This window comes from Aquarana catesbeiana, linkage group LG03 (assembly GCF_042186555.1).
Source record: "Aquarana catesbeiana isolate 2022-GZ linkage group LG03, ASM4218655v1, whole genome shotgun sequence".
Classification (NCBI taxonomy): Eukaryota; Metazoa; Chordata; class Amphibia; order Anura; family Ranidae; genus Aquarana; species Aquarana catesbeiana.
The window spans coordinates 64,858,353-64,881,453 of NC_133326.1; the positions used below are offsets into that span (position 1 = coordinate 64,858,353).

Here is a 23,101-nt window from a genome sequence, read left to right on the forward strand (position 1 = left end):
TCTTCATTTGTGTAGAATTTTTTTTTAGTTCATGCTTGAAAGGAGAATCACTGTTTTCAGGATAATCATTTTAATAAATCAAACAATGAACATCTCCATACTAATATATATGGCCTAGCTGTTTTTGAATCTAATCTAAACATCCCCAATTAATGTTTTTTTTTCTTCAGGAAGGTACAACAGTTTTAAAAGAACATAATCAGCAAATGTTCTTTTTCCAAATTGATATACAGTAAATAAATCACACATGTAATAAGAGTGGTTTAAATTTGCAGTCTTTAAAAGTAGAGCTATAGATAAACCTTTTTTTTTTTCTTTAATTTTGGATAGAGTATAGGAAGGTTATAACCCCGTTTTGCAATCTGTGTCCCATTGGAGAGATTTACCTTCACTTCCTGTCCCATAGCCAAACAGGAAGTAAGAGATAATCCCTGCAAATTAAGGGTATTCCCCCATTGGAAAATTTCCCTTCTATTACTTTTCTGTGGCAAACCAAAATTTTGGATATTTTTTTTTTTTTAATTTCAATAACGATAAATCTCCCTAAAAGGGGCACAGACAGCAATGGAAATAGGTGTTTAAATGCCTCTCCACTCTATTCAAAAGAACATTAAAAAGGTTTGCATTTAATTATACTTTAACCATACCAAAGAAGAAAAAAAAAAAGAAGAACTTAAAGGTCAAGTCAGCACATTTTAAATCTTCACAAAAACATGCAGACACCTTTACTAATCACCCCACTGGCATCAGTGAGTACAATAATGATGTCCTCAACGTGCTGTATACCACATCATACCAACAAGTCACCTACTAATATCTACTACTAAACAGTAATGGTACAATGCTAAAGAAAAAAAAATGTCAGATGGAAGAGTGCAGACAGAGCCACACATAGAGAGAATTTCAGCCAGTTCTACAAACTTCAGCAGAAAATTTGTTCTGTATATTGCCAGCTTAAAGTGGAGTTCCACCCACTTTTACAACTCTTCAGCATCCCTCACTAAACTGTGCACTGTAAACAAATTGGATATTTTAAATTTTTTTTTTTTTCTCAGCACCTACTGTATATCTGCTGTATTAATTTTTTAACTTCCTCCTCCCTGGCCATGGCCCATCGCATTATTTCCTGTTTGCAATGCCTTCTGGGAAGGGGCGGCAACTTCCTCTGACACTGCCGTTGCTATGGAAACCTGACCTGAAACCTATTACACTGCTTGTGCTGCACTGAGCATGTGCGAGATCTGCAAGGATGAGATAGATCCAGGAAGAAATACAGTCTGGCTTCAGATGCCCACACTTAAGATGGCCACGGCCTGCTGTAAGTTTATAAAATAACAAACTACTGCTATAAACTAACAAAACAGACCTTAGTTTACAGACTAACTTTACTAGAATACATTAAGCTTGTGTATTATAGGGGTATTTTTATTTAAAAAGTATAATTTCTGCCGGAACACCACTTTAAGGATAACCACATACAAGCATATTTGGTATGTGCCTTCTATATCTTCTAGTCCTTCAATATATCTTCTAGTCCTTCAAAGAAACATCCACTAGGAATATGGGGGTTTGCTCCTAACGAATATTCTTTTCCAATGCATGTTTCCATTTTGAAAAAATTAATTTTGACCAACTTTGTCGTTAGAGACAGTGAATATCTGTTTCATGCACTGCCAGTTATCCCCTGATGCCACATTTTGTCATGTTACAACCAAAAACGTAAATGTATTTTTATTGGGATTTTATGTGATAGACAAACACAAAGTGGCACATAATTGTATTATATATATATATATATAAAAATATGTGAAAAGTGTGGCGTGCCATTGTATTCAGCCCTCCTGAGTCAATACTTTGTAGAACCACCCTTCACTGCAATTACAGCTGCAACTCTTTTTGGGCATGGCTCTACCAGCTTTGCACATATCCACAGTGTGACATTTTTGCCCATTCTTCTTTGCAAAATAGCTCAAGCTCTCTCAGATTGGATGAAGAGCATCTGTGAACAGCAATTTTCAAGTCTTGCCACAGATTCTCAATTGGATTTAGGTCTGGAATTTGACTGGGCCATTCTAACACATGAATATGCTTTGATCTAAACCATTCTATTGTAGCTCTGGCTGTATGTTTAGGGTCGTTGTCCTGCTGGAAGGTGAACCTCTGCCCCAGTCTAAAGTCTTCTAACAGGTTTTCTTCTAAGATTGTCCTGTATTTGGCTCCATCCATCTTCCCATCAACTCTGACCAGCTTCCCTGTCTCTGCTGAAGAAAAGCATCCCCACAACATGATGCTGCCACCACCATGTTTAATGGTGGGGATGGTGTGTTCAGGTTGATGTCAGTTTTCTGCCACACATAGCGTTTTGCTTTTAGGCCAAAAAGTTCCATTTTTGTCTCATCTGACCAGAGCACCTTCTTCCACATGTTTGCTGTGTCCCCCACATGGCTTCTCGCAAACTGCAAACAGGACTTCTTATGGTTTTCTTTCAACAATGGCTTTCTTCTTGCCACTCTTCCATAAAAGCCAGATTTGTGGAGAGCACAATAGTTGTCCTGTGGACAGATTCTCCCACCTGAGCTGTGGATCTTTGCAGCTCCTCCAGAGTTACCATGGCTGCTTCTCTGATTAATGCTCTCCTTGCCCGGCTTGTCAGTTTAGGTGGACGGCCATGTCTTGGAAGGTTAGCAGTTATGCCATACGCTTTCCATTTTTGGATCATGGATTAAACAGTGCTCCATGAGATGTTCAAATTTTGGGATATTTTTTATAACCTAAGCCTGCTTTAAAAACTTCTCCACAACATTATCCCTAACCTTTCTGGTATGTTCCTTGGCCTTCATGATGCTGTTTGTTCACAAATGTTCTCTAACAAACCTCTGAGGGCTTCACAAAACAGCTGTATTTATACTGAGATTAAATTACACACAGGTGAACTATTTACCAATTAGGTGACTTCTGAAGGCAATTTGTTCCACTAGATTTTAGTTAGTGGTATCAGAGTAAAGGAGGCCACACTTTTCACATATTTGTAAAAAAAAAATTGAAAACCATTTATAATTTTCCTTCCACTTCAAAATTATGTGCCACTTTTTGTTGGTCTATCAATACAATACATTTATGTTTTTGGTTGTAACATGACAAAATGTGGAAAATTTCAAGGGGTATGAATACTTTTTCAAGGCACTGTATATTATATCAGACTTAAAGTAGAAATCCAGTCTAAACCCATCTTAGCCTAAATCTGGTCCCACCCCCCTTCTAACACCTGTAGTATCTACCCTGTAAAGGAAAGATGCACATATTTACCTAATTTAAGGGTGCTCTGGTCCAGTCACATGATCGGTTCCCAGCACCGGCTTCAGGGGACAGAGATCACAGGAATGCAGAATGAAGCCCGCTGTTGGCTGATGTCACAGAGCCGGTCAAGGCTAGGGAAAGAGCTACACCATATGGTTGGGATCCACCAAGGAGCCTGAACCAGCACCTGTCTCAACCTGTGACCTGGAAAGGATGTGTGTGCCACTCAGGCTCAGTAGAGAGGGGGTTTTATGTAAACGGTGCATCCATAGCTGCTGTTAGAGTGCTGAAAGGGGATGGAGCCCGTTCCTGGCCCCTGCAAGGGTTCAAGAAAAAAAAGGGGTAGCCTCTGGAAGTCACACATCTAAGGTGTCCTAGAGAGGTGAGTGGAGTGGCAACCTCACCCTGGACTCCAACCCGGCCAGGCCCCAACGCGTTTCACTAAGCTGCGGGGGCTGAGTGAAACACGTTGGGATGTGCCTTCTTTGGAGTCCAGACTGAGGTTGCCACTCCATTCACCTCTCTAGGACACCTTAGATGTGCGGCTTCCAGGGGCTACCCCTTTTTTTCTTGAAACCTGGCTCAGCCTCTCAGCGAGCCGCAGAAATCCTGAGCCAGCTTCTTCCACAGCCCAGTGCTACAGTGAGTGCATGTCGGGGGGCAGATCAGAGAGCGGTGACTGCTAGTCACCAGCTCTCTGTTCACGAAGCACTGAGCAATTAGCAGTGTTTTATCAACTGGTTCTCAGTGTTAGAGCCGGTCGGGACAGATGCAGCACCGGACCGATGCCACATCCACCTAAGTATAACTCTAAAGAAAATAACAAAACCCATACCTCTTTTAAGCTCAGATCTGGTTTAGACTGGACTTCTACTGTAAGTCTGAAGTAATATATAGCAAAATTTGGCATCAGGGGAGAACTGGCAATGCATGAAAAAGATATTCACTATAGATCTTCTTTTTTTTTTTTTTTTTTTTTTTTTTGTGTCAAGCTATTCAGTAGAAGTTTTAGGTACTAACCCCACTATCTCCATTCTCCCTCCACTACTACCTATTCTACACCCCCGGACTCTCCCCCTGTAGATTCTCACACAGGCTCAGGTTTTGAAAAAAAATAATCCTCTTTTTAATGAGGACTTCTGAATGAAGCACTTTAGATGGATGTCACATATTCGTATATTACTTACTTTGGCAGAAGACTTTTGGCTTTTCATAACCAAGGAAATAGTCTTGTCCAGTACTCCTGACTGGGCAGCTAAAACCAAAACACAACAAAAACGTCATTAGAATTTTCTCATAGATTTAGTATTAAACACCTTTATAAACAACAAAATAATAGCAGTTCCTGTGCAATGCTTGTAATTTGCTCTTATTTTCTGTATATTCTATATGTAAAATATTAGCATTAACCAGATTTTGATTAGTTGCTGTGTACAACTCTTTCCTTGGCTATAATTTTTATAAATGCCATAGACTAGGGATGTCTACCTGGCAGAGACTTATTTTGTGGTTCCCAGATACAGCCTATGCAAAATTGCAGGGAGTGCCGAGTGCTAGAATGTTTTCTGTGTTCCAGCACTTGGCACCTGAATGACCCTGGCACTGCCTGTTGGCTGGAGTGATCTATATCACTATGGAGTATAATTTCAGTCCAACATCCCTGGGGAGGGAGGAAGCAGCACAAGAGAGAGTGTTCAGGTAAGTAACCACTGAACACCAATGTAGGGGTAGTGTGGTTATTGCTCCCACTGACACCAATGCTGAAGGTTATTATTGCTGCCACTGACACCGATCAAAGGGGGGTTTATTATTGCTGCTTCCCAGCTGCTCAGAGCTGAATGCAACTTCTCCCTGCATGGCTGCATTTGTGGCAGCACATCACTTCTATACAGGCTGGTGTAGGAAGGGGAGACATTGGCAGTATACAAGTGAGAGGAGGAGCCCCTGAGGACTGATCTACCTGAAAGGTATTATTCCTACTATATGCATTCCTCTTCATGGTTTTATTATGATACAAAATGACCATTGTCTGATTTTCAGATGCAACCTTCCAATTCAACTTGCAGATACAAATGTGGCCCATTAGGCCCCTTCAAGTTGGGCACCACTGTCACACTCCATTCTGTAAAACAAAAATAGCTAGATGTCTTGCACTTTATCTGGCTGCCAAATTACCTTTAGGCCTCATGCACTCTGGACGTTAAAATAACGTTATAAAAACGGCAGTAGCTTTACAGTGAGTTTTTCAACTTCTTTCAATGTTTTTGCAATAGCATTTTTTCAGCGTTTTTTCTTTTGAAGAAAAAAAAACATTTTTTCAATGGATCAAAAACGTTAAAAAACGCTGGTGAGCGATGTTTTTGAGCATTTATCAGCGTTAGAGCATTTTTGCAGCTGAAAAACGTCTCTCAGAACCCACTAGTTTTGGGTTTTTTTTACTACTCAAAAACAACACTGCCCAAAACTGCTGATAACAGCCTATGGTGTCCTTTTATGAAACTGAGATCAGCGGCGATCCCGAGTCTCACCGCTGATCTCAGCGCTTTACCAGTTTATGAAACTGAGATAATCAGCGGAGAACATGTTCTCCGCTGATTATCTCAGCACAGTGAGAATTCACAGAAACGGCCAGTTTATGAAGGTGCGATCTCCACACCTCACTGGCGATCTGTGACAGAATTCTCACTTTCTGATTCACCATTTCAGAAGTGGAGAATCAGAGTGAGAAGCCTGAAACTGGCTGATATTCTGGAGAAAGAAAGAAGTCTTTTGACTTCTTTCTTTCACCAAACAGTCAGAGCACATCTTCCCCACCATTACACACCCCAAAACCAGCAGGATAGGAATTTATAGTGTATATATATATATATATATATATATATATATATATATATATATATATATATATGTATGTATGTATATATATATATATATATATATATATGTATATATATATATATATACACATCTATATATATATATATATATATATATATATATATATATATATATATATATAGCTATATATAGATACATATATATATATATATATATATGTATCTATATATAGATATATATATATATATATATATATTTTTTTTTAGATGTTCACGTCTCTGGCTGGGTTCACACTTGTGCGATGCGTGAACCAGCGTGATTCCTGTGCAGGTTTTCACATCGCACCTACATTGACATCTGCGCACCACTGCGGGTGTCAATGTAAAGTTAATGACACCCCCAGATCATCTCACACATCGCAGTGCGAACTATGTAAGGGTGCAGGAATCGGATCGCATGGGTGTTCACACCCATGCGATCCGATTCCAGTGTGGACCAAATAAAGGGTCCTGTACCATTTTGGTGCAAATGCAATATGATTTAGGGCCAGTTCCCACTGCTGCGGTGTCCGAGATCGGATGTGATTCGCACCGCAGTGCAAAATCACATCCGATCTCTGTGCGATGCGATTTCAGCCATACAGATAGTATTGCTAAATTTGCATTGCCCTCGGACCAAACTCTTACAGGACCCTTTTTTTGGTCCACAGCAGAATCGGATTGCATGTGTGTTCACACCCATGCGATTCGATTACTGTCCGAGTTTGCAGATTGCACTGCGATATGCGAACTGATTTGGGGGTGTTAACTTTTAGGCCCAGTTCACACTTGTGCGATGCCGGACATCGCACAGGCATCGCATGTTATTTGCAGCACACTGCCATTCACATTACATGCGATGTCTGTGCGGTGCGATATCAGCTGTACAGATAGTATGGCTGATATCGCACCGCATTCGGTGCAAACACGCACAGGACCCTTTTTTCTGTTCGGACCAGAATCGGATCGCATGTGTGTTCACACATATGCGATCCGATTCATGTCCGAACTGTCAGTTCGCAGTGCGATATGCAAGCTGATCTGGGGGTGTCCTTAACAATGTATTGACACTCCCCAGCGATTAGCATATGGCAGTGTGAACTGACATGCGAGTCGGTGCGATGCGGGAACCCGCAGTGGATTCGCAGTGTTCTCGCATCGCACCAGTTTATCAATTTTTATGTTTATCTATAATGAAATATATTTTATTTTAATTTATTAATAAATATTTATATTTGTATACTTTATTAAAATTATTTTTTTAATGATTATAAATGTATTTTGCATTTATATGAATGGTGTATAGCTGCAATACATATGTGCATTACATTCATTTACTATACACCATTCACATTTAAATAGGGACATGTATGATCTTTAAATATTGATAAAAACAATGTTTTTTTTATAATTAGGTTAATGTATATTGTGTAGGGGGAATTTATCTTTATTATTTTATTAATATGTTGGGGAATAATGTGTGCTGATTTGTGTTAAACTTTTGTATTTTATGGTTCCTCATCGTGTAATCCCGCTATATCACACGAGAATACAATGAGAGGAGCCATTCTCAGGAGTTCCCGGCGTTTGTAGATCGCTCCTCAACTCAACATGAGAAGCGATCTACACACTTTCATAAACAGGCACTCAGAGGAGAGCGATCTCCTCTGAGAATGCCTGAGAACTGAAAAGCGGTATTTTACCGCACTTTCATAAAAGGACACCTATGTGTGCATGGACACATAGGATAACATGATGGAGAGTTTAATGACTGTAGAAAAAAACGTCTACAGCCAAAAACAGCTGTTGTAAAAACGTCCAGTGGGCATGAGACCTAAGGCATATCAGCAGTTTTGGGCAGGGGCATTTTTGAGCAGTAAAAAAACCCCCCAAAACTAGTGGGTTCTGAGACACGTTTTTCAGCTGTAAAAATGCTCTAACGCTGATAAACACTCAGAAAACGTCGCTCACCAGCGTTTAACGTTTTTGATCCATTGGAAAAAAAAAAAAAGATTTATTTCTTTAACCACTTGACGACCGCCTCACGCCGATGTACGTCGGCAAAGTGGCACGGACAGGCAAAATCACGTACATGTACGTGATTTGCCTTCCGCGGGTGGGGGGTCCGATCGGACCCCCCCCCGGTGCCCGAGGCGGTCGTCTTTTGTCCAGCGGCGATCCGTGATGAGGGGGAGACCATCCGTTCGTGGCCCCCCCCTCGCGATCGCCGCCGGCCAATGAGAACACTCCTTTGCTGCTGTATGCTAAACAGCAGCAAAGGAAGTGATGTCATCTCCCCTCGGGTCGGTATTTTCCGTTCCGGCCCGAGGAGAGAAGACATCTATGTGAGTGCACCAACACACACACACACAGTAGAACATGCCAGGCACACAAAACACCCCGATCCCCCCCCCGATCGCCCCCCGATCCCCCCCCAATCACCCCCCCCCCCCCTGTCACAAACTGACACCAGCAGTTTTTTTTTTTTTTTTTTTTTCTGATTACTGCATAGTGTCAGTTTGTGACAGTTACAGTGTTGGGACAGTGAGTATTACCCCCCTTTAGGTCTAGGGTACCCCCCTAACCCCCCCTAATAAAGTTTTAACCCCTTGATCACCCCCTGTCACCAGTGTCACTAAGCGATCATTTTTCTGATCGCTGTATTAGTGTCGCTGGTGACGCTAGTTAGTGAGGTAAATATTTAGGTTCGCCGTCAGCGTTTTATAGCGTCAGGGACCCCCATATACTACCTAATAAATGTTTTAACCCCTTGATTGCCCCCTAGTTAACCCTTTCACCACTGATCACCGTATAACCGTTACGGATGACGCTGGTTAGTTCGTTTATTTTTTATAGTGTCAGGGCACCCGCCGTTTATTACCGAATAAAGGTTTAGCCCCCTGATCGCCCGGCGGTGATATGCGTCGCCCCAGGCAGCGTCAGATTAGCGCCAGTACCGCTAACACCCACGCATGCAGCATACGCCTCCCTTAGTGGTATAGTATCTGTACGGATCAATATCTGATCCGATCAGATCTATACTAGCGTCCCCAGCAGTTTAGGGTTCCCAAAAACGCAGTGTTAGCGGGATCAGCCCAGATACCTGCTAGCACCTGCGTTTTGTGCCTCCGCCCAGCCCACCCAAGTGCAGTATCGATCGATCACTGTCACTTACAAAACACTAAACGCATAACTGCAGCGTTCGCAGAGTCAGGCCTGATCCCTGCGATCGCTAACAGTTTTTTTGGTAGCATTTTGGTGAACTGGCAAGCACCAGCCCCAGGCGTCAGGTTAGCGCCAGTACCGCTAACACCCACGCACGCAGCATACGCCTCCCTTAGTGGTATAGTATCTGAACGGATCAATATCTGATCCGATCAGATCTATACTAGCGTCCCCAGCAGTTTAGGGTTCCCAAAAACGCAGTGTTAGCGGAATCAGCCCAGATACCTGCTAGCACCTGCGTTTTGCCCCTCCGCCCGGCCCAGCCCAGCCCACCCAAGTGCAGTATCGATCGATCACTGACACTTACAAAACACTAAACGCATAACTGCAGCATTCGCAGAGTCAGGCCTGATCCCTGCGATCGCTAACAGTTTTTTTTGTAGCGTTTTGGTGAACTGGCAAGCACCAGCCCCAGGCAGCGTCAGATTAGCGCCAGTACCGCTAACACCCACGCACGCACCGTACACCTCCCTTAGTGGTATAGTATCTGATCGCATCAATATCTGATCCGATCAGATCTATACTAGCGTCACCAGCAGTTTAGGGTTCCCAAAAACGCAGTGTTAGCGGGATCAGCCCAGATACCTGCTAGCACCTGCGTTTTGCCCCTCCGCCCGGCCCGGCACAGCCCACCCAAGTGCAGTATCGATCGATCACTGACACTTACAAAACACTAAACGCATAACTGCAGCGTTCGCAGAGTCAGGCCTGATCCCTGCGATCGCTAACGTTTTTTGGTAGCGTTTTGGTGAACTGGCAAGCGCCAGCGGCCTAGTACACCCCGGTCGTAGTCAAACCAGCACTGCAGTAACACGTGGTGACGTGGCGAGTCCCATAAGTGCAGTTGAAGCTGGTGAGGTGGCAAGCACAAGTAGTGTCCCGCTGCCACCAAAAAGACAAACACAGGCCCATCGTGCCCATAGTGCCCTTCCTGCTGCATTCGCCAATCCTAATTGGGAACCCACCGCTTCTGCAGCGCCCGTACTTCCCCCATTCACATCCCCAACCAAATGCAGTCGGCTGCATGAGAGGCATTTTTATGTCCTCCCGAGTACCCCTACACAGCGAACCCCCCCAAAAAAGATGTTGTGTCTGCAGCAAGCGCGGATATAGGCGTGACACCCGCTATTATTGTCCCTCCTGTCCTGACAATCCTGGTCTTGCATTGGTGAATGTTTTGAACGCTACCATTCACTAGTTGAGTATTAGCGTAGGGTACAGCATTGCACAGACTAGGCACACTTTCACAGGGTCTCCCAAGATGCCATCGCATTTTGAGAGACCCGAACCTGGAACCGGTTACCGTTATAAAAGTTAGTTACAAAAAAAGTGTAAAAAAAAAAAAAAATATGAAATAAAAAAAAATAGTTGTTGTTTTATTGTTCTCTCTCTCTCTATTGTTCTGCTCTTTTTTACTGTATTCTATTCTGCAATGTTTTATTGTTATTGTTATTATGTTTTATCATGTTTGTTTTTCAGGTGTGTAATTATTTACACTTTACTGTGCTTTATTGTTAACCATTGTTAACCATTTTTTTGTCTTCAGGTACGCCATTCACGACTTTGAGTGGTTATACCAGAATGATGCCTGCAGGTTTAGGTATCATCTTGGTATCATTCTTTTCAGCCAGCGGTCGGCTTTCATGTAAAAGCAATCCTAGCGGCTAATTAGCCTCTAGACTGCTTTTACAAGCCGTGGGAGGGAATGCCCCCCCCCCCCCCACCGTCTTCCGTGTTTTTCTCTGGCTCTCCTGTCTCAACAGGGAACCTGAGAATGCAGCCGGTGATTCAGCCAGCTGACCATAGAGCTGATCAGAGACCAGAGTGGCTCCAAACATCTCTATGGCCTAAGAAACCGGAAGCTACGAGTATTTCATGACTTAGATTTCGCCGGATGTAAATAGCGCCATTGGGAAATTGGGGAAGCATTTTATCACACCGATCTTGGTGTGGTCAGATGCTTTGAGGGCAGAGGAGAGATCTAGGGTCTAATAGACCACAATTTTTTCAAAAAAGAGTACCTGTCACTACCTATTGCTATCATAGGGGATATTTACATTCCCCGAGATAACAATAAAAATGATTAAAAAAAAAAATATGAAAGGAACAGTTTAAAAGTAAGATTAAAAAAGCAAAAAAATAATAAAGAAAAAAAAAAAAAAAAAAAAAAACACCCCTGTCGCCCCCTGCTCTCGCGCTAAGGCGAACGCAAGCGGCGGTCTGTCGTCAAACATAAACAGCAATTGCACCATGCATGTGAGGTATCACCGCGAAGGCCAGATCGAGTGCAGTAATTTTTCCAGTAGACCTCCTCTGTAAATCTAAAGTGGTAACCTGTAAAGGCTTTTGAAGGCTTTTAAACATGTATTTATTTTGTTGCCACTGCACGTTTGTGCGCAATTTTAAAGCATGTCATGTTTGGTATCCATGTACTCGGCCTAAGATCATCTTTTTTATTTCATCAAACATTTGGGCAATATAGCGTGTTTTAGTGCATTAAAATTAAAAAAAGTGTGTTTTTTCCCCAAAAAATGCGTTTGAAAAATCGCTGCGCAATTACTGTGTGAAAAAAAAAAATGAAACACCCACCATTTTAATCTGTAGGGCATTTGCTTTAAAAAAATATATAATGTTTGGGGGTTCAAAGTAATTTTTTTGCAAAAAAAAAAAACTTTTTCATGTAAACAATAAGTGTCAGAAAGGGCTTTGTCTTCAAGTGGTTAGAAGAGTGGGTGATGTGTGACATAAGCTTCTAAATGTTGTGCATAAAATGCCAGGACAGTTCAAAACCCCCCCAAATGACCCCATTTTGGAAAGTAGACACCCCAAGCTATTTGCTGAGAGGCATGTCGAGTCCATGGAATATTTTATATTGCGACACAAGTTGCGGGAAAGAGACAAATTTTTTTTTTTTTTTTTTTTTTTTGCACAAAGTTGTCACTAAATGATATATTGCTCAAACATGCCATGGAAATATGTGAAATTACACCCCAAAATACATTCTGCTGCTTCTCCTGAGTACGGGGATACCACATGTGTGAGACTTTTTGGGAGCCTAGCCGCGTACGGGACCCCGAAAACCAAGCACCGCCTTCAGGCTTTCTAAGGGCGTGAATTTTTGATTTCACTCTTCACTGCCTATCACAGTTTCGGAGGCCATGGAATGCCCAGGTGGCACAAAACCCCCCCAAATGACCCCATTTTGGAAAGTAGACACCCCAAGCTATTTGCTGAGAGGTATAGTGAGTATTTTGCAGACCTCACTTTTTGTCACAAAGTTTTGAAAATTGAAAAAAGAAAAAAAAAAATGTTTTTTCTTGTCTTTCTTCATTTTCAAAAACAAATGAGAGCTGCAAAATACTCACCATGCCTTTCAGCAAATAGCTTGGGGTGTCTACTTTCCAAAATGGGGTCATTTGGGGGGTTTTGTGCCACCTGGGCATTCCATGGCCTCCGAAACTGTGATAGGCAGTAAAGAGTGAAATCAAAAATTTTCACCCTTAGAAATCCTGAAGGCAGTGATTGGTTTTCGGGGTCCAGTACGCGGCTAGGCTCCCAAAAAGTCCCACACATGTGGTATCCCCATACTCAGGAGAAGCAGCTAAATGTATTTTGGGGTGCAATTCCACATATGCCCATGGCCTGTGTGAGCAATATATCATTTAGTGACAACTTTATGAAAAAAAAAAAAAAAAAAAGTGTCACTTTCCCGCAACTTGTGTCAAAATATAAAATATTCCATGGACTCAATATGCCTCTCAGCAAATAGCTTGGGGTGTCTACTTTCCAAAATGGGGTCATTTTGGGGGGTTTTGTGCCACCTGGGCATTCCATGGCCTCCGAAACTGTGATAGGCAGTGAAGAGTGAAAGCAAAAATTTACACCCTTAGAAATCCTGAAGGCGGTGATTGGTTTTCGGGGCCCCGTACGCGGCTAGGCTCCCAAAAAGTCCCACACATGTGGTATCCCCATACTCAGGAGAAGCAGCTAAATGTATTTTGGGGTGCAATTCCACATAGGCCCATGGCCTGTGTGAGCAATATATCATTTAGTGACGACTTTTTGTAAATATTTTTTTTTTTTTTTTTTTTGTCATTTTTCAATCACTTGGGACAAAAAAAATAAATATTCAATGGGTTCAACATGCCTCTCAGCAATTTCCTTGGGGTGTCTACTTTCCAAAATGGGGTCATTTGGGGGGGTTTTGTACTGCCCTGCCATTTTAGCACCTCAAGAAATGACATAGGCAGTCATAAACTAAAAGCTGTGTAAATTCCAGAAAATGTACCCTAGTTTGTAGACGCTATAACTTTTGCGCAAACCAATAAATATACGCTTATTGACATTTTTTTTACCAAAGACATGTGGCCGAATACATTTTGGCCTAAATGTATGACTAAAATTGAGTTTATTGGATTTTTTTTATAACAAAAAGTAGAAAATATCATTTTTTTTCAAAATTTTCGGTCTTTTTCCGTTTATAGCGCAAAAAATAAAAACCGCAGAGGTGATCAAATACCATCAAAAGAAAGCTCTATTTGTGGGAAGAAAAGGACGCAAATTTCGTTTGGGTACAGCATTGCATGACCGCGCAATTAGCAGTTAAAGCGACGCAGTGCCAAATTGGAAAAAGACCTCTGGTCCTTAGGCAGCATAATGGTCCGGGGCTCAAGTGGTTAAAAGAAAACGCTAAAAAACACTGACGCGGAAAAACATTAAAAAAGCTAAAAACGCTATTGCAGAAACATTGAATAACTCAAAGCTACTGGCGTTTTTATATATAATATTATTTTAACGTCCAGTGTGCATGAGGCCTAATAGTAAAAGTTTTTGTTTTTTTTACACAAATTTTCATCCGCACAATGAGCCAACATGCATGTTTCTACAAATGGAGACGGGGATATTTTACAGACAACACTGGGACCAGTCATAACATCTCCCAGGGCCTATAGTTATAAAAAACATTTTCCAATCAAACTGTAAGCAGCTGGATGAGTTGAAAGTGCTTTGATCTCTGTAGGTTGCTGGTTAATTTGGTACCATTTTTGCTTTTCTACATCTCCAGAAACAAAAAGCCTTAAAGTGATATTAAAGGCTTCAAATTTTTTTTTTTTTTAATTTTTTAGGGAAAAACAATGCTCTGGGCAATGGCCTTAGCAGACGGCAATCCCTTACTTCCACTTTTTGGGTCCCCTGCCAATGCTTCCTGCTATTCCTTTACTGCTGTGTACTATGGGGGCACTCCCAAACCAGGCTGTGTGCATCCATAGATGCAAACAGCATTCCTCAGATTTGTCTGACAGTCCCTATGACAAGTAAGGCAGCCCCCTTTTTTTCGTTCAACCAATGAACAAGACTAAAAACAGACGGAGTGATTTTCTTTCCTGCAAACCTATAAATTGCTTGTTTCAAGACAGTCAGTCCCTCTCAGGGAGTCATTGGGGTTGATTTACTAAAGGCAAGTGCAGTTGCTCCAGAGCTTAGTAAATGAGGCAAGGCTTCACTTTGTGAATCACCCAATCACATGCAAGGAAAATTAAAAAAAAACAGCATTTTTGCTTACACATGATTGGATGATGGAAGTCATCAGAGTTTCTGCTCATTTACTAAGCCCTGGAGCAACTGCACTTTGCAAAGTGCACTGTCTCTTTCCCTTTAGTAAATCAGCCCCATAGTGTTCTACCTGTAGAGAAAGGAGGGAGGGAAGCTGTCCCTGCCAGGAGAACACCGTGATTACGGTTAGCGGCTATGATACTCACTGGCAATAATCGCATGTAAAATCTGACAGGCTGGTTGTACCCAAGTTGATCGACCAATCAACTTGGTACATTCGCCATGCCCATACGTGGTTCAAATCTCGTCCAGTCCCTGCTGAACCAGACAAGATTCGAACCGTCTATGTCCGCATTAACTCGTTTTCCTCCTCCACACATTCAATGAGGATGGGGAAATCTTCCTCGCTGAGCTATTGTATTCTGACTTCCCCGCCGTCAGAATACACTGATCAGCGGTGCTGGCTATAGCCTGTAGCTTGAGCGGGAAAAATCTAGGGCAGTTGTACACAAACAAAAAAAGCCTTTATTCTCCTACATTCAATAATCCAAAGATTAGAGCATGCAAACATACAGGTACACACTATCCATTTCAGAAAATTTGTCTAATGGTTAAATTCGACCCATTATATTTCTTTTATAAATATAGGCTAATGTGATCACGAACCACAAATACTTTTTTTTTTTTTTGGACCTGGAAACTACAGCATCAAATGTTTAAATTGACAAGATATGAGATCCTATGACTGAATAGTTCTTGTATGAGGTGTTAAAAGTGCTCTGCTCTCACATACACGTGAAGTTCTCCAAAATAAGTCTTCCTTGAGTAGGTGGTAAGATGTCTTAGTTGACATGTGAGGACCCACCATACTGCTGGATCCACAGTTCACAACATCTAACTAAAGCTGCACAGATTATATTCTTCACTAAAACTGCATTTGTCCTCAAACTGGGTCACTATGACTCTACACATCTTATCCATCGGAGAAGTAGCAATTCTAGTGGAAATTTCATGGTCAAACAAGGTTACCATAAAGTGTCCTTAGATGTCCTCCTCAAATCTCTGTGTGATGTAGACTTCTCATCTTAATAGGGACCATACAGAGAGGTTAGGACTTTATTGAGGAACAGAAGGTTCAACTTATCAAATACTGTACACCCCAATAAGACATGTGGACAGCTATGATCACACCAACTTGATATTATTGTAGATATTCCTAACCCTGTGGAACCAAAGAAAAGCCAATGTGGAGTTTATTCAAGTTGTGAACGTAGAGGGTTATTATGATTTATCAGCTGCTTTAGACGCTTCCAAGACTAATCTGGGACACCTTGTACTACCTCCCTAGTACATGCTGAGCACAAAGTAATACAAGTGAAGTAGTCTATTATCAGTCATGTGACAGTTGCATGCAGCGTGCAGATAAGGAGGACACTGTGCAGGTTTTAAAAATCACCCTTATGCAATCTAGTGAGACTGTTACATTATAACAACTCTAACTATTGTAAAATAGTTCATTATTTGAATGTATTCCATTAAAGCATTGTATTAGCTGAACAGATCAGTGGTCAGTGTGTGTCCTTGATGTATTGAGAAATATGATAAGACATTCATGACAGATAGGCACATCCAGTCAGTAATAATTTATCTGCAACTGATGTGGGCAAGGATTAAACCCCCTGTCAGGTTTTTACCAGCTTGTGCAGATCACATGCATTTTTTGCATGCTAGTCTCATATCGAAAATGAAGAGGTTACAAAAATTCTCATACAACAGAACAAAAATTTGGAAGTGATGTCGTGTTGTGTATTTTAGGGCTGCAACTAACGATTATTTTCATAATCGATTAGTTGGCCAATTATTGTTTTGATTAATTGGATAATAACCTTAAAAAAAGTGCGGTGTTTAGTTTTGTTAATATGTAAAGTTTAAAATAAAAGGCAATTTGTTCTTAAATATATGTATGCAGTGGTAAATGTAAATAACCAACTATATGTTCAGGAGGAAAATCTTGAATCCACTCTGAGAATAACCGACAGAAGAGATATAATATTAGAGGTTGAATCGGGTAAATATCATCAGACTCAGAACAAATTTTCTTATTTAAAGAAAAAAATAAAAAATAATTAAAGACTGTTTTGTGGATTTTCAGACAGAACTGTTATATATTATATATGACAGACTCCTTTGTCATAGGCAGGTGACTTGATAAAAGCTCCCTGCGCTTGCTATCACTTATGCTGGCCATACAAAAACAATGTGTTCCTTCAAAAAAAGGTGGGGTCAAATCAACGTTGGTTTTCGACCACAGTGACACAAAGCGTCTTAGTCAAAAGAATCCCCCACCGACACTTCTGGCTCCTCCTGCCTTCAGAGTGCCCCATTAGCAAGCTACAAAGTACAGGGGGTCCCCGGGTTACAAACAAGATAGGGACTTTAGGTTTGTTCTTAAGTTGAATCTGTTTGTAAGTCGGAACAGGTACTTTTTTAAGTGTAGCTCCAGCCAAAAAATCTATTTTTAAGTTTTGTAGATAGCATAGGGAAGGGTTATCACCCCTGTAACATTTGTTTTGCTGTCTGCGCCCCTGTTCAGAAGATTTCACCTCACTTTCTGTCCCAATGACAATTGGATTTTGAAAATTTGGGGTTATTAGGGAAATAAGGATAGGTGATAAAGCATCAGTGGAGACACCTTTTTCCCATATTAACTCTTACAGGAGTGAATTTCCCTTCCTAGGGGTAATTTCCTCTCACTTCCTGTTGTCTCCTTCCATTTGTAAGTAGGAGTCGTTTGTAAGTCGGATGTTTGTAAGTAGGGGACCCCCTGTATAGTACAGAGTTCCCCTATGGCAAGGTAAAAGAAAACTATTGCCTTTAGAACTACTCACTTCCTGCCCAGGACTACATGTCCCATGATGCATTGCTCCTCACACTTTCACATTCACAAGTTCTCAGGCAATTACTGACATATATGGACAGTGTACTGAGCTGTATCTGTGCTGCACTGTATTTCCTGATATGTAAACAAATAATGCATTCTGTATGCAGACCAACTAATCGGCTGGCTGATTAATAAATTATGAAAATAGTTGACAACTATTTTCATAATCTATTAGTTGTTTCGGCCCTCGTGTATTTGTATTGTATTTTCAGATGAATACTGAACTGATTAAACAAAAATAAATAAATCGCACGATCTGCTATCATAAGAAAAATTTTCGCGATTGTCCCATCGGATAATATTGGATGAACTGTCATGATCAGCTCTTGAAAGCTGTGTACTAACCATTAAATTATCGTACGATCACGGGGGGGGGGTGTTGGATGACACGGGAATCCTTCACAGCCAGCACAATACAATGATTACTGCTAGCAGCTATAACCGCTGGCAGTAATTGCATATAGAAAGATCCGACAGGCTGGCTGTAAGCAAATCGATCGACGGATCAACTTGGGTACATTCAACCTGCCTATACATGGATCGAAATTCATTTAAATTTCGATCCATGTATGGCTGGCTTTAGATAGATATCCCCCACTTACTGTCATGGTTTTACCAGACAGCTAGCAAAGGAAAAACTCCAAGAGCAACACAAAGAGAATAAAATGTATTTTTTCAGCGGAGTAGGGAGAAGCTAGAACTTGTGTGGTTTGTATTGCAGTCTGTGTTGCTGTTTCAGGCTTCTCACTTATTGTCTGGTAATACTGTTGTCTAGCACAGCCCTGTAAGAACCAGACAAAGCTTCCCCAATCTATCCAAAACTAAAAGGAAAGCTTCTGGCTTGTCATACCCTTTAAACTTGTACGCTGTCAAATGCAAAGCGTAACACCAATCAAGCAAAAATAATAATTTTGTTGCATAAGACGCCCTTGTTTACAGGCAAACTATCATTAAGATGTATCATCATAACATTTTATTGTAAATGCATTTTTATTGAGGACAAAAAGGTAAACTGTAGTAGAAACGAAACAATAATGATGTAAAAAGAAGAGTATACTGGACATGATAGTGTTCGTGGGACACATAAATGTAAAACAAAAAACAAGCCAGCCGACGTCTTGATTGTCAACAAGATCCCATGGTCCATATCTGTCAAACACAAGGCCACGGGGCGAATGTGGCCATCCAGGCCTTGTTATGTGGTCCCTCGCACCAAGTTTTGCAGCCGGAACGTGGCGGAACTCTATTCCCCCACCTCGCGCCCTCACCTCCCCATTGTCACTTGTAAACACAGAAGCCCTCTGTGTTTACAAGGGACACCTTTGCTCTCAGTGGCTTCCACATCTAACAGATCCCTGCATGCACTCACAGCAGGGTGCGGAGGGGACAAATCTCCAGAACCCAGAGAAAGAGAACATTCTGCAAGGCGAGGCAGGCCCACCTACACAGGGAGATACTACAGCTGGGCCAGGTAGGAGAGAGTAGAGATGTGAGGCAGCTTTAAGGGGAGGGGGGTTGGGGTTGCACACTGTGCATAGCAGACTCCTGAACCCTGCACCCTGTACATAGCGCACTCCTGAACCCTGCACATAGCGCACCCCTGAACCCTGCACATAGCGCACCCCTGCACATAGCGCACCCCTGAACCCTGCACATAGCGCACCCCTGAACCCTGCACGCAGCGCACCCCTGAACCCTGCACGCAGCGCACCCCTGAACCCTGCACGCAGCGCACCCCTAAACCCTGCACGCAGCGCACCCCTAAACCCTGCACGTAGCGTACTCCTGAACCCTGCACTCTGTACATAGCGTACTCCTGAACCCTGCACTCTGTACATAGCGTACTCCTGAACCCTGCACATAGCGCACCCCTGAACCCTGCACGCAGCGCACCCCTAAACCCTGCACGCAGCGCACCCCTAAACCCTGCACGCAGCACACCCCTAAACCCTGCACGTAGTGTACTCCTGAACCCTGCACACTGTACATAGCGTACTCCTGAACCCTGCACACTGTACATAGCGTACTCCTGAACCCTGCACATAGCGCACCCCTGAACCCTGCACGCAGCGCACCCCTAAACCCTGCATGCAGCGCACCCCTAAACCCTGCACGCTGCGCACCCCTAAACCCTGCACGCAGCGCACCCCTAAACCCTGCACGTAGTGTACTCCTGAACCCTGCACACTGTACATAGCGTACTCCTGAACCCTGCACACTGTACATAGCGTACTCCTGAACCCTGCACTCTGTACATAGCGTACTCCTGAACCCTGCACACTGTACATAGCGTAGTCCTGAACCCTGCACACTGTACATAGCGTACTCCTGAACCCTGCACATAGCGTACTCCTGAACCCTGCACTCTGTACATAGCGTACTCCTGAACCCTGCACACTGTACATAGCGTACTCCTGAACCCTGCACACTGTACATAGCGTACTCCTGAACCCTGCACTCTGTACATAGCGTACTCCTGAACCCTGCACTCTGTACACAGCCATATTACCTGATGTCCTGTCTACTTCTTCATCCGAGATAAGCTGTATCGTGGGGTATACAAAAAAAAATTCCCTTGGAAACAAAAAACATTTTGAAGAAGCAAGCTTACCTACAGCAGCTGCTGTTTTTGAAGTTGGGAGATTAGTGCAGTCTCCTATGCCAAAAACATTGGGGTACTTCTTATGTTGGAGGGTCTCCTTGTCCACATCCACCCAGCCACCTGCATCTGCCACGGGGCTGTTGACTAGTACATCTTGTGGTCCCATCGGAGGGGTCACATGGAGCATTTCATACTGTGAGACATAAGAAATGGGTGATGTGCAATACTTTCATAACCTACACCTACCATGCAATCTAAAAGTAAGCGATAAAGTTTAAAATAATATTTTTATAGATTTAGACATTAATTGCTGTGTGTTGAATTATTTTGAGGGGACAGCAAATTTACACTGTTATACAAGCTGTACACTCACTACTTTACATTGTAGCAAAGTGTCATTTCTTCAGTGTTGTCACATGAAAAGATAATAAAATATTTACAAAAATGTGAGGGGTGTACTCACTTTTGTGAGATACTGTACATATAATTATGGGTAGATTAGTGCTTATAATTAAAGCCAAAAATGGAACTTCCGCTTTTCGGATTCCTCCCCCCTCTGGTGTCACATTTGGCACCTTTCAGGGGGGGAGGGGGAGCAGATACCTGTCTAATACAGGTATTTTGCTCCCACTTCCAGGCATAGATACCCGAGCCACCCGCGGGTATCTATGTCACTTCCGGCGCCTTCTCCGCGCCCCCGCTGTCTTCTGAGAGACACACAGGTCCCAGAAGACAGCAGGGACCAGTGGGATCGCGCATGCGCAGTAGGGAACCAGGAAGTCACAGGGCTTCACTTCCTGATTCCCTTACCGAAGATGGCAGCGGCAGCACCCGAGAGCCGAGGGACGGATTGGCTTCGGGTGCCGACATCATGGGCGCCCTGGACAAGTGTCCTTATTTTAAAAGTAAGCAGCTGCAGTATTTGTAGCTGCTGACTTAAAAAAAAAAAAAAAAAATTGGCGGACCTCCACTTTAAGTATTCACTGTATGTTCCTGGAATGTCTAACTATTAAGGAGACAAGTGTTTTGTTTAATGAATTGTATGTATGTGCTATATAAAAATGAAAAAAAAAAAAAAGTTTAATAAAAAAGTGTTTGAAAAGAAAAACTTAAGGCCCCAGTCACACTTCGCGTAGCAGGAAGGCATATTCCCACTATGTTTTTTTATGCATTTTCCATGCGTTTTCGTGCGTTATGCATAAGGCAGCCAGTGGGCTGCCCTATGCATGACAAAAGCACCAAAGAAGCCTCAGAACCTTTTGGATATGGAGTGTCTTGCATTTTTTCAGCATGTGCTTTGCTGCAATTTTCGCATGTTTTGTCTCACGACAAGCGTGGCAAAAAAATAATAAATAAAAAAAATTAAAAAAAAAAAAAAAAATCGCACAGCGTATGGGATGTCATTAAGAAATAATGACACTGCAAGTGCATTGCATGCTTTGTCATTTTTCCAAAAATGCAGCCAGAAATGCATGATCTTGCCTGTGTTTTCAGAGCGACCAAGTGTGAATGAGCCCAATGAATTCGAGTTTTTCCAATAAATAATATTCAGCAATAGAGTATTTCCTACAACTTATTATATATTCATGTTTCTTTGAACCAAATTTTATTTCCTGCTTGAAACACATTAAGGCCCAATTCGCATTCCATGTATTGGGGAACACGTTTCTATTTGTGATTTTTTTTTTTTTTAGAGTGATTAAAACGCATTTCCGTGTGTCGCGCATAGGGCAGCCTATTCACTTGAATGGGCTGCCCTATGTACACTTGTCGCAGTAAGGAAGCCCTGAGACTGAGAGCTCTGAAATTTTGGCCCCAAGAGCCAGGTGAGTTTTTGCGCATGCATTTTGCCGCGATTTTCACATAACAAAATTGCACTGCGTTTGGGGTTTCTTTGATAATGAATGGCACCCAAATGTGCGTTATACATTTTGCTGCAATTGTAGCATGATTTGGAATCACAGGCAGAATTGCACCGATTCCACCCACAATTCCAAATTGCTAAGTGTGAACAGGGCCTAAACCTGATGTTTAGAACATAGTTACACTGATGCAGCTGGGACCAATATAAGTATGTATGGGTCATACTTTTGGGATCCCTGTGGAAGCTATAAATCATGGTAGTAGGTGTTGGTACTACAGTGATCACTGCAGCCTTCCAGGTCCCATGCCGAGTAGCTGCCTTGCTGCACAGTGCAAACAGGGGGTCACTTGGTTGGCATGGGTGCCATTCACAGAATACCTTGCACCACCATGCCTCTCCACCTCCAGTCAGAGAATGCCTCGCACTCATTGAAAAAAATACTTGTGTTTTGTAAATGGAGTCGTGCCGAGTGAGCAATCCCCCCGTGTTCACTATTTAGCAGGGCAGCCATTCAGCATTGGAATTGGAAGGCAGCAGTGATCACTGTAGTAGCGACACCTACAATGATTTGCAACTTCCACAGGGATCCATCAGGTATGGGGCATGCATACTTGCCAAGCTGGAACTGCTATAAAATTCATACCTAAACTTCATCTTTGAAGTATCCAGAAGCTGGACAGCTGTCATGGCCAATTATGCACCTCAAGTTGGCTATGTGAAGAACTACCACTGCTGGTCTATAT

At 42.3% G+C, this 23,101-nt stretch overlaps 1 protein-coding gene across 1 annotated transcript in view; it reads right to left on the reverse strand.

Moving 5' to 3' along the window:
• The window catches only part of SQOR (sulfide quinone oxidoreductase), a 56,475-nt gene that overhangs the window by 3,734 nt on the left and 29,640 nt on the right, over positions 1–23,101 (reverse strand). Inside the window, exons 6-7 of the mRNA XM_073618628.1 lie at positions 20,504–20,687; positions 4,485–4,552 (exon numbers count right to left, since the gene is read on the reverse strand). Of these exons, the coding sequence (XP_073474729.1) occupies positions 4,485–4,552; positions 20,504–20,687 (252 nt within the window). The remainder of the gene's footprint in view (positions 1–4,484; positions 4,553–20,503; positions 20,688–23,101) is intronic.